At 41.1% G+C, this 19,480-nt stretch overlaps 1 protein-coding gene across 2 annotated transcripts in view; it reads left to right on the top strand.

Moving 5' to 3' along the window:
- ZC3H12B (zinc finger CCCH-type containing 12B) overlaps window positions 1–19,167 on the top strand; it is a 280,913-nt gene extending 261,746 nt beyond the window's left edge. For both annotated transcript variants that reach the window (XM_086918371.1, XM_086918372.1), the window contains exons 3-6: window positions 2,402–2,541; window positions 7,344–7,578; window positions 9,524–9,630; window positions 11,717–19,167. In XM_086918371.1, the coding sequence (XP_086774497.1) occupies window positions 2,402–2,541; window positions 7,344–7,578; window positions 9,524–9,630; window positions 11,717–13,140 (1,906 nt within the window). In that variant the 3' untranslated portion in view covers window positions 13,141–19,167. The remainder of the gene's footprint in view (window positions 1–2,401; window positions 2,542–7,343; window positions 7,579–9,523; window positions 9,631–11,716) is intronic.
- The last annotated feature ends 313 nt before the right edge of the window (window positions 19,168–19,480 follow it).

Genomic DNA, 19,480 nt, shown 5'->3' with positions numbered 1-19,480 from the left:
ATGGCACAGGACTGTGTCCGCAAGTCCGATGCAAGGTACCTTAACCGAGGGTCTGTGAGCAAGCGAGGTGCTGGAATCAGTGCGTCTTCACTGTGGCATGCCGGTCCTGTACCATCGCTCAACTCACACCAGTAACTAGTCCCACTGGACCTTTGGCCATTTTGGCCATTTTTCGCCATCATTGGGGCTTAAAAGGACCCGCTGCTGCAGTCCTCCATTGGCATGTTGTTGTTAGGTTTTTTTTGCTTTGGCAATTTTACTCTGGCAGATCTGTGACTGGGGGTGAGTATCTGAAATGTTTCAGCGCTCCGTCCATCATCTCCTTGTGTTTGCTTTGCTCGCCCTAAGTTGGCAGGATATGCCCATACATGGGACCCTTGCTCACTTTGCCACTGGATTCAAGCTAGCCTGGCTGATTAGGGATGTTAGCCTGATACCGTCCCAGGATGCTTGTTTCCAGTCCAGGGAAGACATGGCTTGGTAATGTGGGCTGGACTGTTCCCATGAGGCACAGGGTCAAGACTGATTTGCATATAGCTCTGTCTGAACTGGGGTGGCAAAGTGAGATAAAGAACGATGATTGATTCAACCCAGATCTGTGAATGGGGATGAGTGTCTGAAAGGTTTCAGCGCTCCGTCCATCATCTCCTTGTGTTGGCATCATTTTATTGTTTCCTGTTTTTACTGCTTCAAGGCAGTGGGGCGACGCTCCTCTGCTTTAGCGGAGGAGCTGCCCCGACTGCTTACTCCAGTGCACCTCCATTCCTTGTACGTTCCATCCTATCCTCACCCCCATTGATGGAGGCTAGCTCAGTTTGTCCCACCAGGTGAGGTTAGGTAGTCTCACAAGGGGTAGAAGAGGCCAGCCAATCAGTGTACCTCTGTTCTTGAATCTTTGTGCCAAGGGGTGAGCTGAGCGGCAGGTGTCAGGCTGCATTAGTTTTTATACCTTGCACTAACACACAGCACCGGTGAGAAGCGGATGCAGCAGTTGGATGGGTGCTGGTCACATTAGATGACCTTGGATGTGGACTGGACTGCAGTGAAATAGACAGGCCTGTACTCTGACAGACACAGTAGGCGTTGGCAGACTCCTTTATATGTCAGTCCTGTACCTATAGTCGTCTGATAGAGAGGGGCAGGGTCAGTCGCCATCCGGTCTGGGCCTGTGAAAGGCTGTGTCCAGCCAGGCCCACGCCACACTATTGTGCTGGGCACGACCTCAGTAGTGGCTGTGAACAATAACTACACTGTTCAGAGTCCCCCTCTGCTTTGTCATTGACTGCACCTCAGGCAAACCTGGGCCTTGAAAGCGGTATGTGGTTGTGACAGTCAGCTGTAGGTCCACGTGCAGCGAGCAGTGACCCATTTCTCCCTTCTAGGCTGAAGAGAGGAACCAAAAGAGGGCACTCCCCAGCAAGAGACCCCTGCAATCTGTCCATCCGGAAATAATAAGCCCATCTCCTCTGCCCACCGCAAGTGGCTCATAGTGTCCTCGCCTCCTGACCTTTCGAGGACCTTTAATTGGCATTCATTGAGCCTCTGCTGTTACTCGCTTGAGTATGGGAGTGGATTATCACTGTCCTAAACTCTATTTTCCTTTCTCTGTTGAGACGTCTCATCTGAGCTGACCCATGGCATCTGTGTAACAGAGGTCAAAGGATGGACATATGCGTGGTTCCCATCTGTAGTGAAAGAGGGGTTACAACAAATGGGCTGGAATGCAGCTTATTTCAGCCTTTCCACCATTCACTTGAAGCGGTGTCCAAGTGAGTCTCCCAGAACAGGGGAGTTAGTGCCAAGACATAGCACAAGGTGCACCTCACTGTGAGAGGCCCCACAAGACTTAAATCGGTCTGAGGGTCTTTCTGTTTAAAGGAGGCGCGACACAGTTCAGGCAGGACCACCCTGAAGAGCTAAACATGATGGACTGAAATACGACCCAGAGTAGGTATCAGTTGTCGAGGTTAACTCTGACATTTTAGCAATGAATTTGTGCCATGTTAAGTGAGGGGAACATGCCAAAGTTCCACACCCTTCCTTCTTCACTGTTAAGTGATGTTCATTTAAGTTTTCTGCATATGTCCCTTGTCTTGTTTATCCAAGTGGCGAAGGCTCATAATAAAGATGAAAATTGTTGTTGTAGAAAATCCAGAGTATACCAAATGTATTTTACATTGTTGTCTAATGAAGTGGGATGAATAGGGTTCCTTGTGGGAGCCAGGCTTCTATGCTGTAAGATATCTTTATGTAAGGTCCTAATGGTGGTCGTGAGTCAATCCCACTGGCATAGATAGCAGATTTAGATCATTTCAGTTCAGAGTTTTTTTCTATCATATTAAACCTTGCAAAGTTTCCTTGTGTGACACTAACTGCCTCCCACAATGCTTTCTCCCCTCAGCCATGGCAATAAGGAAGTGTTCTCTTGTCGAGGAATACAGCTCGCCGTAGAGTGGTTCTTTGAAAAGGGACACAAAGATATCACTGTGTTTGTGCCTGCCTGGCGGAAGGAGCTCTCCCGGCCTGATGCACCGATTGCAGGTAAGACCTCCAAACTTCAGTGATGGTTTCAGTGTATTGACTCATCCCCTGCTATCCCTGGTTCAGACTAGTGCTGCCATAATGCTTACAAAGGTACAACCATATCATTTCAAGTGATCATGCAAGTGAGTCCATGCCGTCCTTCCCAGTTCCCGCAGCACGTGCACAGCAGCAGGAGTGGCGCACATAGAGCTGTGATCTAAGAGTCTCAGTTGGTTTACAAAGACGCATCGCCTCTAAGGAAATGGTCGTGGACTGCAGTGAAGGATCGCCATTGTTCTAGTTTTTGTGGCAGAGTTGGGAAATAGAGCCCACATTCTGTCACAGGCAAAGTGCATTACAAAATTGTATTACAAATTGCTTAGGTTTAGAAAAGTAGAAAAGATTAAGCAGCCATCTAATGACAACTATTTTCCCTCCAACTCCTCACAATCAGTTCTTGCACTGGCATGCTTAGAGGAGATAAAACTGGAGATTGTAACCAACCTCTTCTCCCAGTGACTGAGTTGAACAGAACCTTTAATCGTTTAACAGAGAAGTCTTCCCAACAGCTAAAATATATCCCTTCTCCCTAGAATACAGTGTTTTCTGCAAGTCTAAGATCATGAACTACATTCTTTCTCCCATAGGGCTAATTTTTAGCAGCACCGTTTCTCCTCTTGTTGAGAGATAAATAACTATTAATGTTATTGTAGCATGCAAGAAGTGTTGCTTTTTAGTTACCTTCGAGCATCTTTGGTTGGATGGTACAGTGTTGTGGTATTCCTGATGGTTTTAAATTGAGTCGTGAGGAGAGAAATGGAAGTTCTGTCTACCCCTCACAACAGTGTGAATAGAAATCTGAAATTGCCTCAGATCAGAATCCAATCACAGCCCAGAACTCCAGTGGAGTGAAGAGGGACAAGTGCAAATAAATGGAGGAAGGTACTGATATGGAAAAATGAATATCTTGGAGGACCATGTGTGCCAAAGTTCTCAGAGGGGTTTCTAAATTCCCAGACAGGTGAGCCTCAGTGAAGAATAGTAGTTTAGTACTTAGAGCTTTATGGGGTACAGGATCCAGAGCACAATTGTGTCATGCGCCTAAAGTCATGGTCTAGCAGATCTCATGGTGGTGGTCTTAGTGGTGAAGTCCATACCTCTGTGGAAAGCAACCTGCTTAAATTTCAATAAATACTGTCAAACTGGGCCAGCCAGAAAAGAACCAGAATGGTAAAGTGGCAGGCTGACACGAAGGGGCAGGCAAACTGACTTGCCTTCTTGCCTACCTGAGGGGAGGAGGGCATAGTTGACTGGAACCACAGAACATGCAGAGATGCCTTGCGATATGCCACAATGCACAGGATGCTGTGTCGCCATTATCAAACTCAGGATATACGGGAAACCCATACACCTTAAACCCAATGTGATTGGTTCCCTGCAAACAGTTTTATGGCCAATATGATTGGTTATGTTGCAGTGAAATAAGTTTTACTGAAAGTCCCATCACTTTTGTGAAGCAGCTTTGATTTCCAAGACCGGTTTAGGGTGGAGAGGTAGTGGAATCTCCCCCACCAAGTAGTAGGATGCAAGAACTGCTGGTAATTAGATTGCATTTTAAGGGCAGGAGGCAAAACATGCCTTTTGCTTATGATTGACACACCAGGCCAAGTAATAAAGAAAGGTATAATTTTAATAAAAGCTGGAATAATGGTGACAGCTAAGGGTAAAGGTCGCCCAGTGCACAATACTACATTTAAAACACAAGTCGGCAGAGAGGGAGAAAATGTGGCGCAGTGGCTACATTGATTAACGTGGAATCTGGAAACTGTGGTACTACAACAAAAACTGTTATGATTCACAGTAAATCCCCCTACGTCCCTGAGCCTCAGATGTTAGCAATGTGACAGCAGCATATAGAATGTGCTGTTTAGTAAAGACATTCTAAAAAAATCCTGTCTTCCCTGTCACATAGATTCATGAATCCACCAACAACTGTACGCCATACAGCCACCACAGGGTTGAGCTCCTCATGTGTGGTATCAATTGCTACAATACGAGCACTCTCTGTAAAGCACTCTGCTGTTCCAAGGAGTCCAATCTGAGTCACATTAAATACACGAGATAAATAAGACTGTGAAACAGGAGTGAAAGCTCGGGATTATCACATTTGGTAACTTCAGTCTGGGTTAACTGAGTGGCAACTTCATAAAGATACCCTTAGTACAAATGGAGCGATAAAGCCAAGAGACGAGGGTGTTTGTACTGAGCTTGGTCTGCTGTCCTGAAGGCAGTTACCCAAAGGGCTATAATAGTGACCTTCTACTGTCGGAATACCAGACTGGTAAATGATTAAATCCACAAATCACACGGGCAGGCTCTGTGGTCTAACGTGGTGTATACTGAGGCACCTGATGAAGGCTACCTTCATGGAATGTAGAAACATGAGTGTGCATTTGTTGAGTACTTGATGTCATTATGTGGGACTACTTGAAGGAGGGAAAGGAAGGCCTGGTTTCATGAGCCTCCATGTGTTTTTTACAGAAAGGGCGAGTGAAAGTTTGGAACTGTAAATGAAAGAGTTGGCTAATGATTCAAATAGATCTAGTGTAGAATCTGTAGCAAGAGTGCAGAGAAAATAAGGAATGCTCGACAGATGTATCAAAAGTATAGCGAGGAAATGGATAAGATTGGACATCCTTTTCTACTATTCGAGTTTGTATTTTTCTGTTTGTATGGCTCCTTTTGGAAATACTGCTTTACATTTTGTATGAAGATAATTTCTTACTTTTCAATGCATTATTTATGGAATAGAGCTCTAAATAAGGTGTTCCATATTGCAAAATCTACCTACCTTTTAGACTTGAAGCTAATACCGCTGAATGGCATTTATATTGAAAATTAACCGTTCTTGTGAATGAGACATGTGCTTGCTTTTGATAATTATTTTTAAAGCGAAATAATCAGTCCATTTTTTCTTAATATTTCTCTTCTTTAAAAAAAAAATCCAACGCACATCAAATACATTAAATGATATATCCTTAAAATTACTTCCTCTTAAAAATAAAAACCATAGAATTAATAAACATTTGCTCTGCAGTTCACTTAGATGCAGCCTCACCAGTCATGGATGGATCAAACGTACTAAAAGTCCTAATAACATAGATTAAAAGATTACAGTTGCAAGCATGATCCTCAGTCATTAATATCTTACTTTTCGAGAAATTGTTAAGAAGCTTTTCTGTTGATGATAATTTCACAGTTTTAAATGTTACACTATTGGATCCCTAAGTACTTTCTTTGAAAATCGCATTTCTCTGTACACAACCTTTGATTTAAAGTTACATTTAAAAAATGCAAATAATCTTCTGGATGCAAAGATGCGTGTGGATCAGAAACATTCATTAAACAGGAAAATGCTGTCGTTTTTTTTTCAACATTGGTATAAAAAGTACTTCCTGGAAAAAGTTATTCATGGTGGACTGTTCATGCATCTTTGAGCATCAAGATGTTTGCCTAAAGACATGACTGTATTGTACAGTTGTTAATTCTTAAAATAACCTTTACGCTGCCCTCCATTCTGAGCAGTTGTAACATTTCCTCTTTTACATCAGTGACACGTGGCTCTGTCCGAAATTCTCATCCCCTAAAGATAGAGAACACTTGACCTATGTTCTTGAAAATATGCTACAAAGCCCAACCTTAAATGTAACCCACAAAAGTAGTTACTCCTCCTTTCCGCGTTGTCATTGAAACACGGCCAAACCATCTATCTGTGCTGATCTGCGCACCAGCCGTAGTGAAGTCCGCTAATCACTGGACATCTACTCAAACAAAAACCTCAAGGTAATGGCAAAAGGGGCGGAATCCCAATTTGGTCTCGTCCGTGGACTCCAACCTTTCACCCCGGACTCCGATTCTAGAAAATAATGTTGTTGCGTGTCCCGTGGAAGCTGACCTATGTAATCTGCTGTTATGTAGTAGGAATCCCAAAGCTTCATTTGTCGCCTTTTAAATCATCTCCCCATGCAGACCATGACCACAGGTCCTAGAAAATGGGATCACATCTCCTGATGTCACTAAAGGGGCTCTACGTCGAAGTGAGAACTGTCTTCAAAGTTGCCTGCTTTGCACATAAAGCAGTATTTCAAGGGATGCCCAAATACCTAGCCTAAAAACTGTTTATCTCCGTAAAGGCGCCCTTCACATTAAAACCCTAAGATTTGAGAAAACGAAAATGCTTCAAGAATCAGTCTCTGGAAGTGCCTCATGGATCTGAAATCCATTCCACAAGTCATCAGAAGAGTTTCATCCTCTGATATATTTAAAAAAGAGCGGGAAACCTACTGTTTCAACATCATGTTCAGATGGGACTTACTGAAACCTTCGTTACGGTCTAGCTTTTCAGTCAGCTTACACTATTCCAACTGTGTGTACCAGCCTCTTTACACCAAATATAGCCATTTGTTTTTTACGAATATTTCTTTATTTTTCCTCTGGTTTCTTCCTTACACCCCATACATCTAATTGTTATATGTAAATAATTGTTGGTTCTCCATTACTGCCTTGTTTTAGCTTATCTTTTGTATGTTAACTCCTAATACAACTTTGGATTATGTATGCGCTATATAAAAACCATTAATAAATGATACATTAAACTGCATTATTTGTGTGTCTATAGTAGAAAGCATCCACCACTTTTTTCAGAGCATTTTTTTAAAAGTTTGTAAAATTAAAATGTGCCAGACTTTCTGTTGACAGTGTAGAATATCTGTTCAGTCTTTTGTTAAAAGGGTTCAATAAACCTCTATTCACACCCCTAGATCAAGAAATTTTACACAAGCTGGAGAAAGAAAAAATTCTGGTTTTCACTCCATCTCGGAGAGTCCAGGGTCGGAGAGTGGTCTGCTATGACGACCGTTTCATAGTGAAACTGGCGTTTGACTCTGATGGAATCATCGTCTCTAACGATAACTACCGCGACCTGCAAAACGAAAAGCCGGAGTGGAAGAAATTCATTGAGGAGAGACTCCTGATGTACTCCTTTGTGAACGACAAGTAGGTAGCCCCTCTTTAGACATGTTGGCAGTTCAAAGACTAATGCCAGATACTGATTGAAGAAGCCATGAGGTGCTGTCAGCAACCCGCTATTACACCAGCGTCTGCTTAGATAAAGAGCAAACATCTCAATGTGTTGTGTTACCTATCACAATTGTATGACGTTGATCACGTCGAGCATGCTGCCTAGTTTGTAACACTGAGCTTTGTATTTCATTGATTTTCCATTGAATGTTCTTTTGTTGATAAGTGTAAAAGTAGTGGTTTTTCATTCTGGTCGTCTTTGCTTTGATTCATTTTCTCAAGTATAAGTTTGAATCCAGGTGATGGTGGGGTATTCAGCCAGAGAGAGTGAGTCCGGTAGATACAGCGCATTTAGGCATAACCCCCATAATTGGGAACAAATTTTATTTTATTTTATTTATTTTAAAAGTTTTATATAGCGCGAACAAGATCTTCGCAGATATCAGAGCGCTTTACATAGAAGGGTACATGAGGGAACATAGTCAGACAAGTAAATCAATAGATCACACAGTACAAATAGTACAAATAAGTGACTGCAAAGCCAATCATGTGAGTAATAAGACAACTCAAACAAATAACTAAAGGGGTCAAACATGTAGTACAGATCGGTGCAGGGTGTTAATAGGGTTCGAGATAGTAGTTCAAGTGTATTTAGCCATGAGGATAGCTTTTACTTCTTTTTTAAAGAGTGTAGTGGAGGAGATAAGCCTGGTTTCGGGAGGGAGTGTATTAATTGATTTCCCCAGCTCTATGTCCTTCAGAAGTAAGTCCCATGCACAATATTGCCACATCCAAGCCACCTTAGCTAGCAGTGTCTTCATTTGTTTTAAGCCCTCCAACACTGACTTGCATAGGTTACTCACTTCATTACTTTTCGCCTCATTTCAATGGTCAAGGCAATTTTTTTGCCCCTGCAATGACCCAAAGTGTAAACAAATTCAGAGATCCTTACCCCAAATTGGACTCTGATCAAATAAAACATGCTCCAGTGTCATCATCCACCTTTTTTGCAGCTCAAGCGTGTGAAATTAGGATTAGAAGGTTACATTCTACATAATGTGAGCCATAGAGAGCGGTTGTTCCCACTGTTGCTGTCGCTATTAAATTGCATAATGACTGGCTAGTCATCTGACAGCTGCTGTGCACCACCTGCTTGTACAATATGTTATTGACACTTGTCAAATGTGTAGTTACAAGGTCATATTCCTTTTATTCGGTGTTTCGAGTTCTGAGATTGGACAACGATTATGAAGTGTGCTCTACAGTTACAAAATGCCTTCATATTATTCAGTGGGAAGTAGTTTAACTGTTCATTCCAGCTCTCTGAGGCCCATGTGAGCATGATGTCATCGCGTGCGGCGTGGACTTCTGCTTTGCCAGGATTAGGGGGAAGTAGCAGCTAGCTGGGCCCAGTTTAAAAGACTTGCCTATGTTTGACAGTGTCGCATCTCTGTTCTATTTTTTTAAAGAGTTTAATGTGTCATGAGTGACTGTTATGCACCTGAGAGGGTTCACTAATCCTAAAAGTGCAGTTGATGTAAATGCAGTTGTTCATTATTCTTAAAATGCAGTGTTATCGCTGATGGCTCTGGTTGGTGCAGTTTTTGCCTTTCAATGGAACGACCTGAGTGGCACACTGGACTCCTTATACTAAGCTGCTCTTTCTCTTAGCACCACCCAAAGTATCGGGCAGGCCGTTTCTTACTTTTCTAGCACTCTCTCTCTCTTCTCTTCTCTTCTCTTCTCTTCTCTTCTCTCTCGTACCTTTTCTTTCATTTTTCCTGATCCAAAAGCTACCATCTACGTAACACCAGTACACAATTATATAATTGTGATGATGTAACATTTGTTTAGTTTTTACTACATAATTAATTTTGCTGAGGCTAATATTGCTACTGACAGGTTTTTCCCCCTCTGACAGATTTATGCCACCCGATGACCCTCTTGGACGTCATGGTCCAAGTCTTGAAAATTTCCTAAGGAAAAAGCCTGTTATTCCAGAACATAAGAAACAGCCATGTCCCTATGGTAAGTTTTTTGGACACACCCCTAACTTTCCAAGAGGGAAGCAGGGTGACTGCTCTTTCACATGCTTTATTGTTGCCTACGAATTTGAGAATTTATTCATGAAACGGAAAAAGGCTCTAAACAGTAAGGACCCACTTAACGGGAAGAGTTGGAAATTTACTATTGGAGGGTTCTCCTAAAATTGGAGTAAAGTTTGGACCTTTATTTGTAATTCATAGTGCAAGAGTAAGCCTGGGAAACTACAACAGTTGTAAGTTTTCAATAGTACTGCTGGAATCCTATTGCAAACTTCTCCCCACAACCATGTAAAATACTTTTTGCATGTATAAGTGTACATAATCAGTTCAGTTCATAAACTTTAATTCGATTTTTTTTAAAAATCACAAAAGTTAGAACAACATACACATGGAGGTCAAGTAAAATAAATACAGCAAAAAGATATCTTAGATTAAAACAACCACCCTAGAATTTCATGATAGTACAATAAATAACTTAAAAAGCACTAAAATACACCCGGCAATACTGCAGCCTGGAGAATCGGCCTTCCTTACTTTGAATTACGAAAAAACATCAATACAGTACAGTAAAGTGCATAGTGCTGATTTGATCATATCATGCTACTAGACATGGCGTAAGCATTTACCTATGCCTCCTTTCATTACATCGAATCACCCACACCCAGCCCAGGAACTTTGCAACAACGATCACAATGGGCCCCTCCACTGATGTTTTTAAGATCCTGAATGCCTCGCTACTGGACCTGGTCCTCAAGTTTAAACATATGGGTTTCAGCCATTGGGACATAGGTTTCTGGTACACTGGACAGGCAAAAAAGATATGTCCCAAGGATTATTTTGAATCAGGACAAAAGGGGCAGTTACTAGTTTTAGACTACACACATTGTTAGTAAAAATATTCGTAGGGAGCAATCCCACCCTAAACTGGTGATACAGTTTCCTATCGTTAGTATTGGTAATTAGATCCCAGTAGCCCTCGTATTTGGGTTTATGCTTGCAATCAAGGAAGGCTTTGGACAAAGAGGGACTAGTTGAAGCTGCAAAACGCCTCATAATTATCAGATTCCACTAAGCTGCCTTTAACTCAATTTTGGTTGGAAATATACTTTCGGCATGGGAGGTCCATAAACGGCTCACCCCCTTCTCACTAAGTGTATTTTTAACACACCTTAACCACTGAATTTTTCTGGTGACATCTAGTTCTCTGACTTCCAAGAGAGCCAGAGTATAGTGTGAAAGCTCGGATGTCACCCAAAGCCACCTCCAGTATGCAACTGGCCTGCAATGTGCCACATCCCTGATTGAATGGCATCCCAAGTCTAAATATAAGGGTAATAGCGGGGTAGACAGAGGGAGGCCAATTATGGACCTCAGAAATTTGTTTTGCGCTACCACCAGAGCATAGAAACAAGAAAACAATAATGTTTTTTTAAGGAATGCACACATGTCTTTGTCTGTTGTAATATTTAGTTTTTTCCCTCGGGGACTGGTATAGTCAGTTTTTTATGTCTGTAGGACCACTCCTAAGGTGCTTTGCTCCAACAATACAATACGTCACAGAATGCGCCATGAGTGGTGGCTGTCTTTGAGAGTCTTGCAGCGGTTCCGTAGTTTCTAGTTGCTGATACATCTGCCACCGTGTTGACATTTTGTCAGTGCTGCATGTGATACAAACTTTGCCAACGAGTGGTGACAGGATTAAAAGTACTGTAATCATCATGAAAGTTATTCACTGCCTACTGTGTTAGGATTGTTTGGTAAACCTTTCTCAACCAGGTGATCTGTAATTGAATTTATGACAATTTACAGTACACTATCTGCAAAAAAAAATTACTTTTCCATCCGTCAACTCCGAAATCTTTTATTAAGGGTGATATTTTAAAATGCTTCTTATTTGGTGCTAATGTGTTGTGCCATATGTGCAAATGCTCTTGAGTTTATAAGTCCTGGGGAATTGCTGATGTTCCAGGAGGTTTGCTCCATTTTTCTTTAGATTCTGATAAACTATATACATGCCATTCTATCTTTCTGTTCTTTAAATATTCACAATATTGCCTTTTCTTTTTCAGGTAAGAAGTGTACCTATGGACACAAGTGCAAATATTATCATCCAGAACGGGCAAATCAACCACAAAGGTCGGTAGCAGACGAACTGCGCATCAGTGCCAAGCTCTCTGCAGTAAAAACCATGAGCGAAGGTGCATTGGTGAAATGTGGAACTGGAAGTGCAAGCTCAAAGGGAGAATCTCCTTCGGAAGTGAAACGTGTTGCTCCAAAGCGCCAGTCTGATCCAAGCATTCGTTCTGTTGCTGTGGAACCAGAGGAGAGACTGTCTGTTGCTCGAAAATCAGAAGCCAACTCTGTACCCTCCCTGGTTTCTGCATTAAGCGTGCCATTACTTCCTCCTTCCAAAAGCCATGCTGCCGGAGCCCTAAATACCCGATCAGCCAGCAGCCCTGTCCCTGGATCATCCCAATTTGCGCATCAAAAATCATCTTTGGAACATATGACTAGTGTGCACTATCCACCAATACTGGTGACCAATAGCCATGGCACTTCTGTAAGCTATGCAGAGCAGTATCCCAAATACGAATCTCTGGGAGACCATGGTTACTATTCCATGCTCAGTGACTTCTCTAATCTAAGCATAAGTAGCATGCATAACACAGATTATTATGGGTCTGATCAGGAACATGGAATGTTCTCCAGAAACTCTAGTCCATGCCCAGATAATTGTATGAGCCACACAAGTACGGATTCATACTCTTCTTATAGTGACTTGTATTTGGGTATATCTGACCCAGGACCAGAAGAAAACGTGAAAGCACACCGGCAACCACAACACCGTTTACAACCTTTTGGGCATGGTTATCATGAAGCTTTGACTAGAGTTCAAAGTTATGGGCAGGAGGAGCCCAAGCAACTCCCACGCAAGCAGTCTATGTCACATTTAGCTCTACATGTCCAACACCCTCCCGTGGGTGCACGTTCTAGTTGCCCCGGAGACTACCCTGTGCCTCAAAATGTGCATCCATCATCATCCTCTACACAACCTGGGCGTGCCCTAGTGATGACCAGAATGGACAGTGTTTCTGATTCACGTCTTTATGAGAGCAATCCTATGAGGCAGAGAAGGCCGCCTCTTTGTCGGGAACAGCATGCCAGTTGGGACCCATTGCCATGTCCTAGTGATAATTTTGGCTATCATTCATACCCATTGAGCAACAATCTCATGCAGCCATGCTACGAACCTGTTATGGTTCGAAGCATGCCCGAGAAGATGGAACAGCTTTGGCACTCTCCATGGGCTGGCATGTGCAGCGAACCTAGGGAGCAACATATTATTCCAGAACACCAGTATCAGACATACAAGAACCTCTGCAATATATTCCCTGCAAGTATTGTTCTCTCTGTCATGGAGAAGAACCCACATCTAACTGACGCACAACAGCTTGCAGCTGTTATTGTTACCAAGTTAAGATCTGGACACTAAAGCTAATGTATTTTATTAAATGGAGACAATAGTATCTATTGGATACCTGGTGATTGGGCTCAGATTCTGAAAGACGACAGAACAACCGGGAATTCACTTGTAAATGCATTATCATTTTGTCCCGCGAATTCTGTAAATCACAAGCAATTGTAGCTACGCATGACAATGCTCAAGTGCGACCCATTACCTTAAAACTTTTTATCAATGAAGAATTTTCATAAGATTTTCAATAATGTGCATGGGTTCATTCATGAATAGCAGTTTTCATTCACTACAAACAGCTAAAGTCCCTATAAGTGTAAAGTTGCTTATTCAAAATATTGTTAGCAATTATATTGCATGCCTAAATGTAAATAATTAATTGGTTATATAAGATTTGCCTCTTGGGCCAAGTTCTGTGAGGGAGTAGGAAAAGATGCAGTACGTATAGAAAAAAGCAAGCACTGTTTTTGGCTTAGGATCTTGCTGGCCTTATAGATCAGAAGACGGTTTAGTCTTAAGTGTAAAGCCAACGGGTCAGCAGATATTCGAAGTCTAAAACGATGACCAGGTGTCCTCTTTCCACCTACATTTTGAAGCATATTTTCAAACTTCAGCATCCCATTTCAAGATGATTAGTGTGAGCGATCATTCTCATGGCAAACTATGATATTTGTCTGTTGAAATGCATCCTCATCCTTGCAGACGGTGAATTCTTGGAATACAGTAGGCCAAGGAACCGAGAGTGGTAAGGAGGACCCATTGTCTGAAATCAATATGATGAAATCCCTGAGATGTTTAGTAAGCTCAGTTACTGTGGTAATGCCCAGAGTTGCCCATAAGTCAGGCTACCAAATCAATGACGAGAACTGATGTCACATCTGACAATGATGATCTATTCAAATGCAAGCTGACATGGTCCTCTGAGATTTGTCAGGATTCTATGGGAAAGTTACTAGATGTGGTTGTGAGTACCTAATGTCAGCTCCGCCTTTTTCAGGTAGTGTAGCTTGATGCCTGGTGCACATTGCCTCATCTCTAAAAGGGATGTTTCGATACTGAACATAAACCCTTCCTTTGTGATTCTCATATAAGCCTGCAGAGGGTGCGGTTTGCTGTATGAGAGGTTTAATTTACCTACTGCTGTTACGAAGAGATGAATTAAACCACCACAGAAGTTTATAAGACTTGCATTTTCGATTTGGGTTGAAAGGCTTTGTGGCTCAGTGCCTTGCGAGGTGTTTATTGTTTTTTAAGCTGCGCTGCACTGATAAACCTTTTTTCTGAACCCAGTGTATAGATATTTCAACATTTTGAATCATAAAGTAGCTCGAGATGTTTCGAGCTTTGACTTGTTGACTTCTAGTTTTTTCATGAAAGTTTAGAAAGGCCTGGTTTTATGGCCTTTTGTTGCTTCATGAGAAGGTGTGACACTGCCTAAATGTTTCTTACTGTGAAACACACAGAACGTGAGGCTGCAGTCAGGGTTGTTTCTGGCATTTTGATAATGGCTTGCACGCTGCTCTTTGGTGTTCTTCTTCTTGAGGTCCTCTTTCTTCCATCTCTTTTACCACTTTTAGTACCACCACTTCCACCAATGTATTTGTTCAATTTTAAGATCTATTCTCATATGTTAATTAGACATTCAACATATACACTTCACTGGGAAGCGTTTCACAGCACCTGGTTACACGTCAGTGTTCCTGGATGCTTTAGAGTGCACCAGATCTTAACACTACTTTTCATAGTGACCTTCTGCTTAAAATCTATCTCAACTAAAATGTATTAATCTATTGTATCACTTGTTGAACACCTTTCTAAACATTATTGTTCGTAAGAGTGATAAAATCCACAGCCACTAGAATTACCCATAGTGATTTTGATATCTTTTCATCTTCAACTTCACTTTTCTGATTTCTCATTTTCCATTCACAAGAGCAGCCGAGAGCAATGCCTCAGATAACCAGAAATGACCTTTTGTTTGTTGATACAAATTGTATCTCTTTTTTTCTTGATTGTATAAAAATGTAAAAACTTCATCTGTAGATTAGCTCCAGTATAACGTTTTCACCACAATTGTTGTGACACTGTGTGTCACTGTGAAGTAGCCCATGGGGAATTAGGAATCTCTTTTATTAATGGGCACTGTAGTTTATTGACAAACAAGACTACTTTTCCAATCCACTTTATTATTATTATATAACACACACACCGAGGTCCGGTGTACTGCCAAAAAATTATATATTACATAAGTTATTCTCTATTTATTATCGCTGTATGTTTTTGAACAGAAATGTATATAGAAGTGTCAATTATGTCTGTAAATTGTGGTACTATTTGTTTATAAGTGAAATAAGGTATGGCAAAAAATATAATTAATATTTTCTGCAGTTTTGTAACCTGTGAAAAACGGAAAATATCAAATTTCTCTTGTGACTTTATGCGCATTGACCACTCTTTCCATGTTTATCTGGAACAGTGGTGATTTTGCATGTAAATAGTTGTTGGGTGTACTTAGTTTTCCCAAGATCTTGCAGGCCTTGCTGCATTTTTTTTACTATGAATGTTTTAGAACATAGTACAGCGGGAACATAGTTTGTAATAGCACCTTTCTAGTCTTTCTGTACCTGGTGAGTTTGCTTCTTAAGATAGGTTATAAGAAAAGATAGGGTACAAAGTTCCAGAAAGACGGCTCCTTGTGATCATTCCATTCTTAGTAAGGAAGTGCAAATGCTGTTTGTCTAAGCCCATAGAATTGTCTCGGGCTCACTCCTTAGTAGTTTGGTATTCACAAAGACCGAATCGATTTGACTTGTTTAACTGTTTTGCGTACAACTACAGTGAACTATACGTCATTTGCTTTGTGTTTGATTGTCATCTTCAACGTTTGCCAACTCTGGTCATTGATATTGTAGGCTAGAGCAGTTAGTCTTGAATTTCCTACAAGGCAAACACACTAAATGCCACCTAAAAAGGATCCTGCATTTATTTCCAATTAACTTATCATTTGTGTAGGGTGATTAAAGTGAAACATGCTATGTGAATGATGTCCCAGAATGCACTTAGATGACATCTTTGTACAGTACAATATCAGCGTCTCATATTTGAAAGTGCCACCCCTTCCTTGAACACTAACTCAGTTTTCTCTAGTTCTTTCATTTTATTTGGCAATGGAGCAATGATTGTAACATAAAACAATTACTTTAGGATATTGTTTTGCAGTAATTGTATTGCCTCCATTGTAAATGAGGTCTGTTGCCTTGAATGTTAGCACATGTACATAATCACTTATATGACTATATGTAGTCTTGTTGTTGTACTATTGAGCTATAGTAGTTTACTTTCATTTGGTAGAATTGAATGTTCCTGTTAATTTGTTATATCATTTTAGAAAACCTTTTTGGGTTTTTTGTTAACCCAAATATAATGTAAGTCTCAATGACAAAAAGAGTGAAACATGCAGGTTCATGAGCTATATGTGGTGTGTGTCCATCACTGTACAAAGTGTGATATCTCATGCATGTCATGCATTAAATAGTGTGTATGCGCTTATAGCTTTGCAGTTTTTTTTGTATACACCTCTGTTGATGAAGTAAAATGCACTGTTTGCCAAGAACTGCAGGTACATCATAAGTTAAACAGTTGAGTTTTTTAAACTTTTGCCAAAGTGTATATATAAGATATAATGCAGCCAAATTCATGCCCACATATTTAATGTGGACTGACGTTCAGCATTTTTATGGCCAAATCTTCTGTAATTGCTTGCTTTTCGCTGTTGATTTCCACGGGAGTGACTCTTAAAGGAAGCTGGACTTGTGGAAGCAGCATACCCCAGTATCTGAAGCTTTTTCAAAAGAGCAGACCTTGCATAGCTCAGTCTGTCATCAGCTGTGTTGTGCGATAGCATGGACACAGATTTAGATGGTACTTCATAGTTTTAGCCAGCAAAAAAGACATCAATCTGGTATTCTAAATCAGATTGGACTGACAGAAACTTGCAGAGTGATGCCATGGTTGTAGGGCTGAAAATGTATTGGTGCTTTATGATTGGCATCACCTACATTTTTGTTGTGTTTTTTTTACAAACACCTTCTTTATTGAGTGTTTATGGGTGTTGATACCAAAACAAAGAAACACCCATAAACTTGCCATCGAGAACATTGTCAGAGAGAGAAATAGCACAAAACATTTTGTTAATATTCCATAGGGTAATATCCAGCGTCCATTACCAATGCATATGTGGCACATGGAATACTGGCATAACATGGTCACAGAGACTAAAAAGTGTAATCATTATTAAGTTCAGAGAAACATCACTATCACCTACCTTTTGTTAAATGGTCATCAATTCCTTCCCCGTGATGAATACATTTCTTGTATCAGTTGGCAATCCTTCGATTTTAGGTGGATAAAGCAAGATCAATATATTGGTTTTTCCTTTTTAGCGTGTATTGTGGGGCTTCAGTGCATGCAAAAGCAGCATGCCATAGCCACAATACCAAGTGGTAATCATAACGGACAGCAGATGTGTAGGGAGGAAGTTACATTTTTATTCATAGGTGTCAGTTTGCAAAACCTGTTGTGTGTATTATTGTTTGTGCACATCCAAGCAAGATGCACTGACATAAGGAACCTGCCCAGCTTACCCCAATCTCTGCAACCCTGTTCCTACATTGCTGCGACTCCATCCTGCCCACTGACCCAGTACCCTGGAGCCCCACCTAGGCCTGCAGGAGTTGGCTTATCATTGATTTACTTAGTCTGATAAAGGTATATACACGCATTCCCACTATTTCCATGCTAATGCATGCAGGGCTGCCCCTTCCTGACCTTGTGTGTTTTTCTTCATCACAGCTATGTTGTGGATTATTTCGTTAGAACAGTTTTCCTTTCGTATAGGAATTTGGAACATTTGTGTCATGGCATGAAGAAGAGGCCTGTTGTTTTAGATAGGTGTTTGCCCATGCCATTAGGTACAAAATACCCAACAGCCGTTGGATACTGATGTCAGTATGGAGATATAGTCAAGAGTTCAGGGAGTGAAGTCCATAGCTGAAGATCTTTATTGCTACAGCATCTAGAATGTAGGCTGAGTGGTGGGATCACATCATCAATGTTGCCTGAACATAACATTCCCAGTACTGGGCTTTTCTCCTTCAGTTCATTGTGTCAGCTATTCTGTGCCAATTGAACCAGTTGACTTGGACCAAGGTCACAACACCGGGAATGCCAAGATTGGTTTCATAAAAGCCCAAGACTGAAACCTTGGTGTGCCAGCAGGGAGCCATCTGGTGACCTTACTGAGCAGACGCTGGGTTGGCCAATGTTTCTTCCTTGATATTGGGTCTGATTTAGATCTTGTTGGACGGGTTACTCCGTGACAGATATCCTATCTGCAGGAATATAAATCCCATTATATCCTACAGAATTTACATTTTGGCGGACGGGATGTCCATCACCGTTGTGACTGAGTTACCCATCCGCCAAGATCTAAATTAGGCTCGTAGTCTGCAAGAGATCTCATCCTAGCCAGACCAGCCGTAGAGCTGATTGCTCTATTAATGTTGTCACTGTGCTGTCAAGAGAAATCACCCAGCACATTTAGGAACAACTACTTGTGGATGCATGGGGGAGGGGGAGGTTGGCTGTTGAGTAGAGAGGAGCAGAATAAATGAGTCTGAAGCGCCTACATGCACTATGGTTTACAGTTTGAAGTATACATTTTTGTTTCCTTTTACTCAGAGCTATCATTTTCTTTTATTTGTAGTTCAAATGTTATTTAAATATTAGTGTTTTGTTTTTGTGTTATAGACCTGCACATGCTCCCTGATAATATCATGTGCTGGTCCACGTAACATATTTTTACATCTTCTGTTTTACATAAAATGATATGAAGATGGGTTGATGGTTTGTAATTTTTTGTTGTTGTACCACACTTCTTGTTTTGAACGTTTGCACTGATACACAGTTATGTATTTTTTATGTTACTTGTTTATTTAAAAATGCAAAAGATAATTAAATAAAAAAGTGAAGTTTAAGGAAATTAAACGTTGTCTGCTTTCATTGCTCCCGTTTGGATCTTCCACATAACAAATTGTTTTGGAACCGCCCACTCAAAGATAGTAACCTGCCTGGGTCCAACACACACACCTGCATAGAGTCTTTAAAAAGTTGTGACTTGCCAGCATACTGTGCTTAATGTGTGTAGGAAAAACGTGCATGGGCCTTTACTTTTTCTTATATAAACACTACTGATGCTGCCGAATGCTGAGGTTGCCAAATATCAAGACTGCCTATTCTCGATTCAGCTCATTTTTTCTTTCTTTCACTGCCACCATACTTTTCCTGTCTTTTTTTTCAT

This window comes from Lissotriton vulgaris, chromosome 4_1 (assembly GCF_964263255.1).
Source record: "Lissotriton vulgaris chromosome 4_1, aLisVul1.2, whole genome shotgun sequence".
NCBI lineage: Eukaryota > Metazoa > Chordata > Amphibia > Caudata > Salamandridae > Lissotriton > Lissotriton vulgaris.
This window is presented reverse-complemented; position numbering and strand designations above follow the sequence as displayed.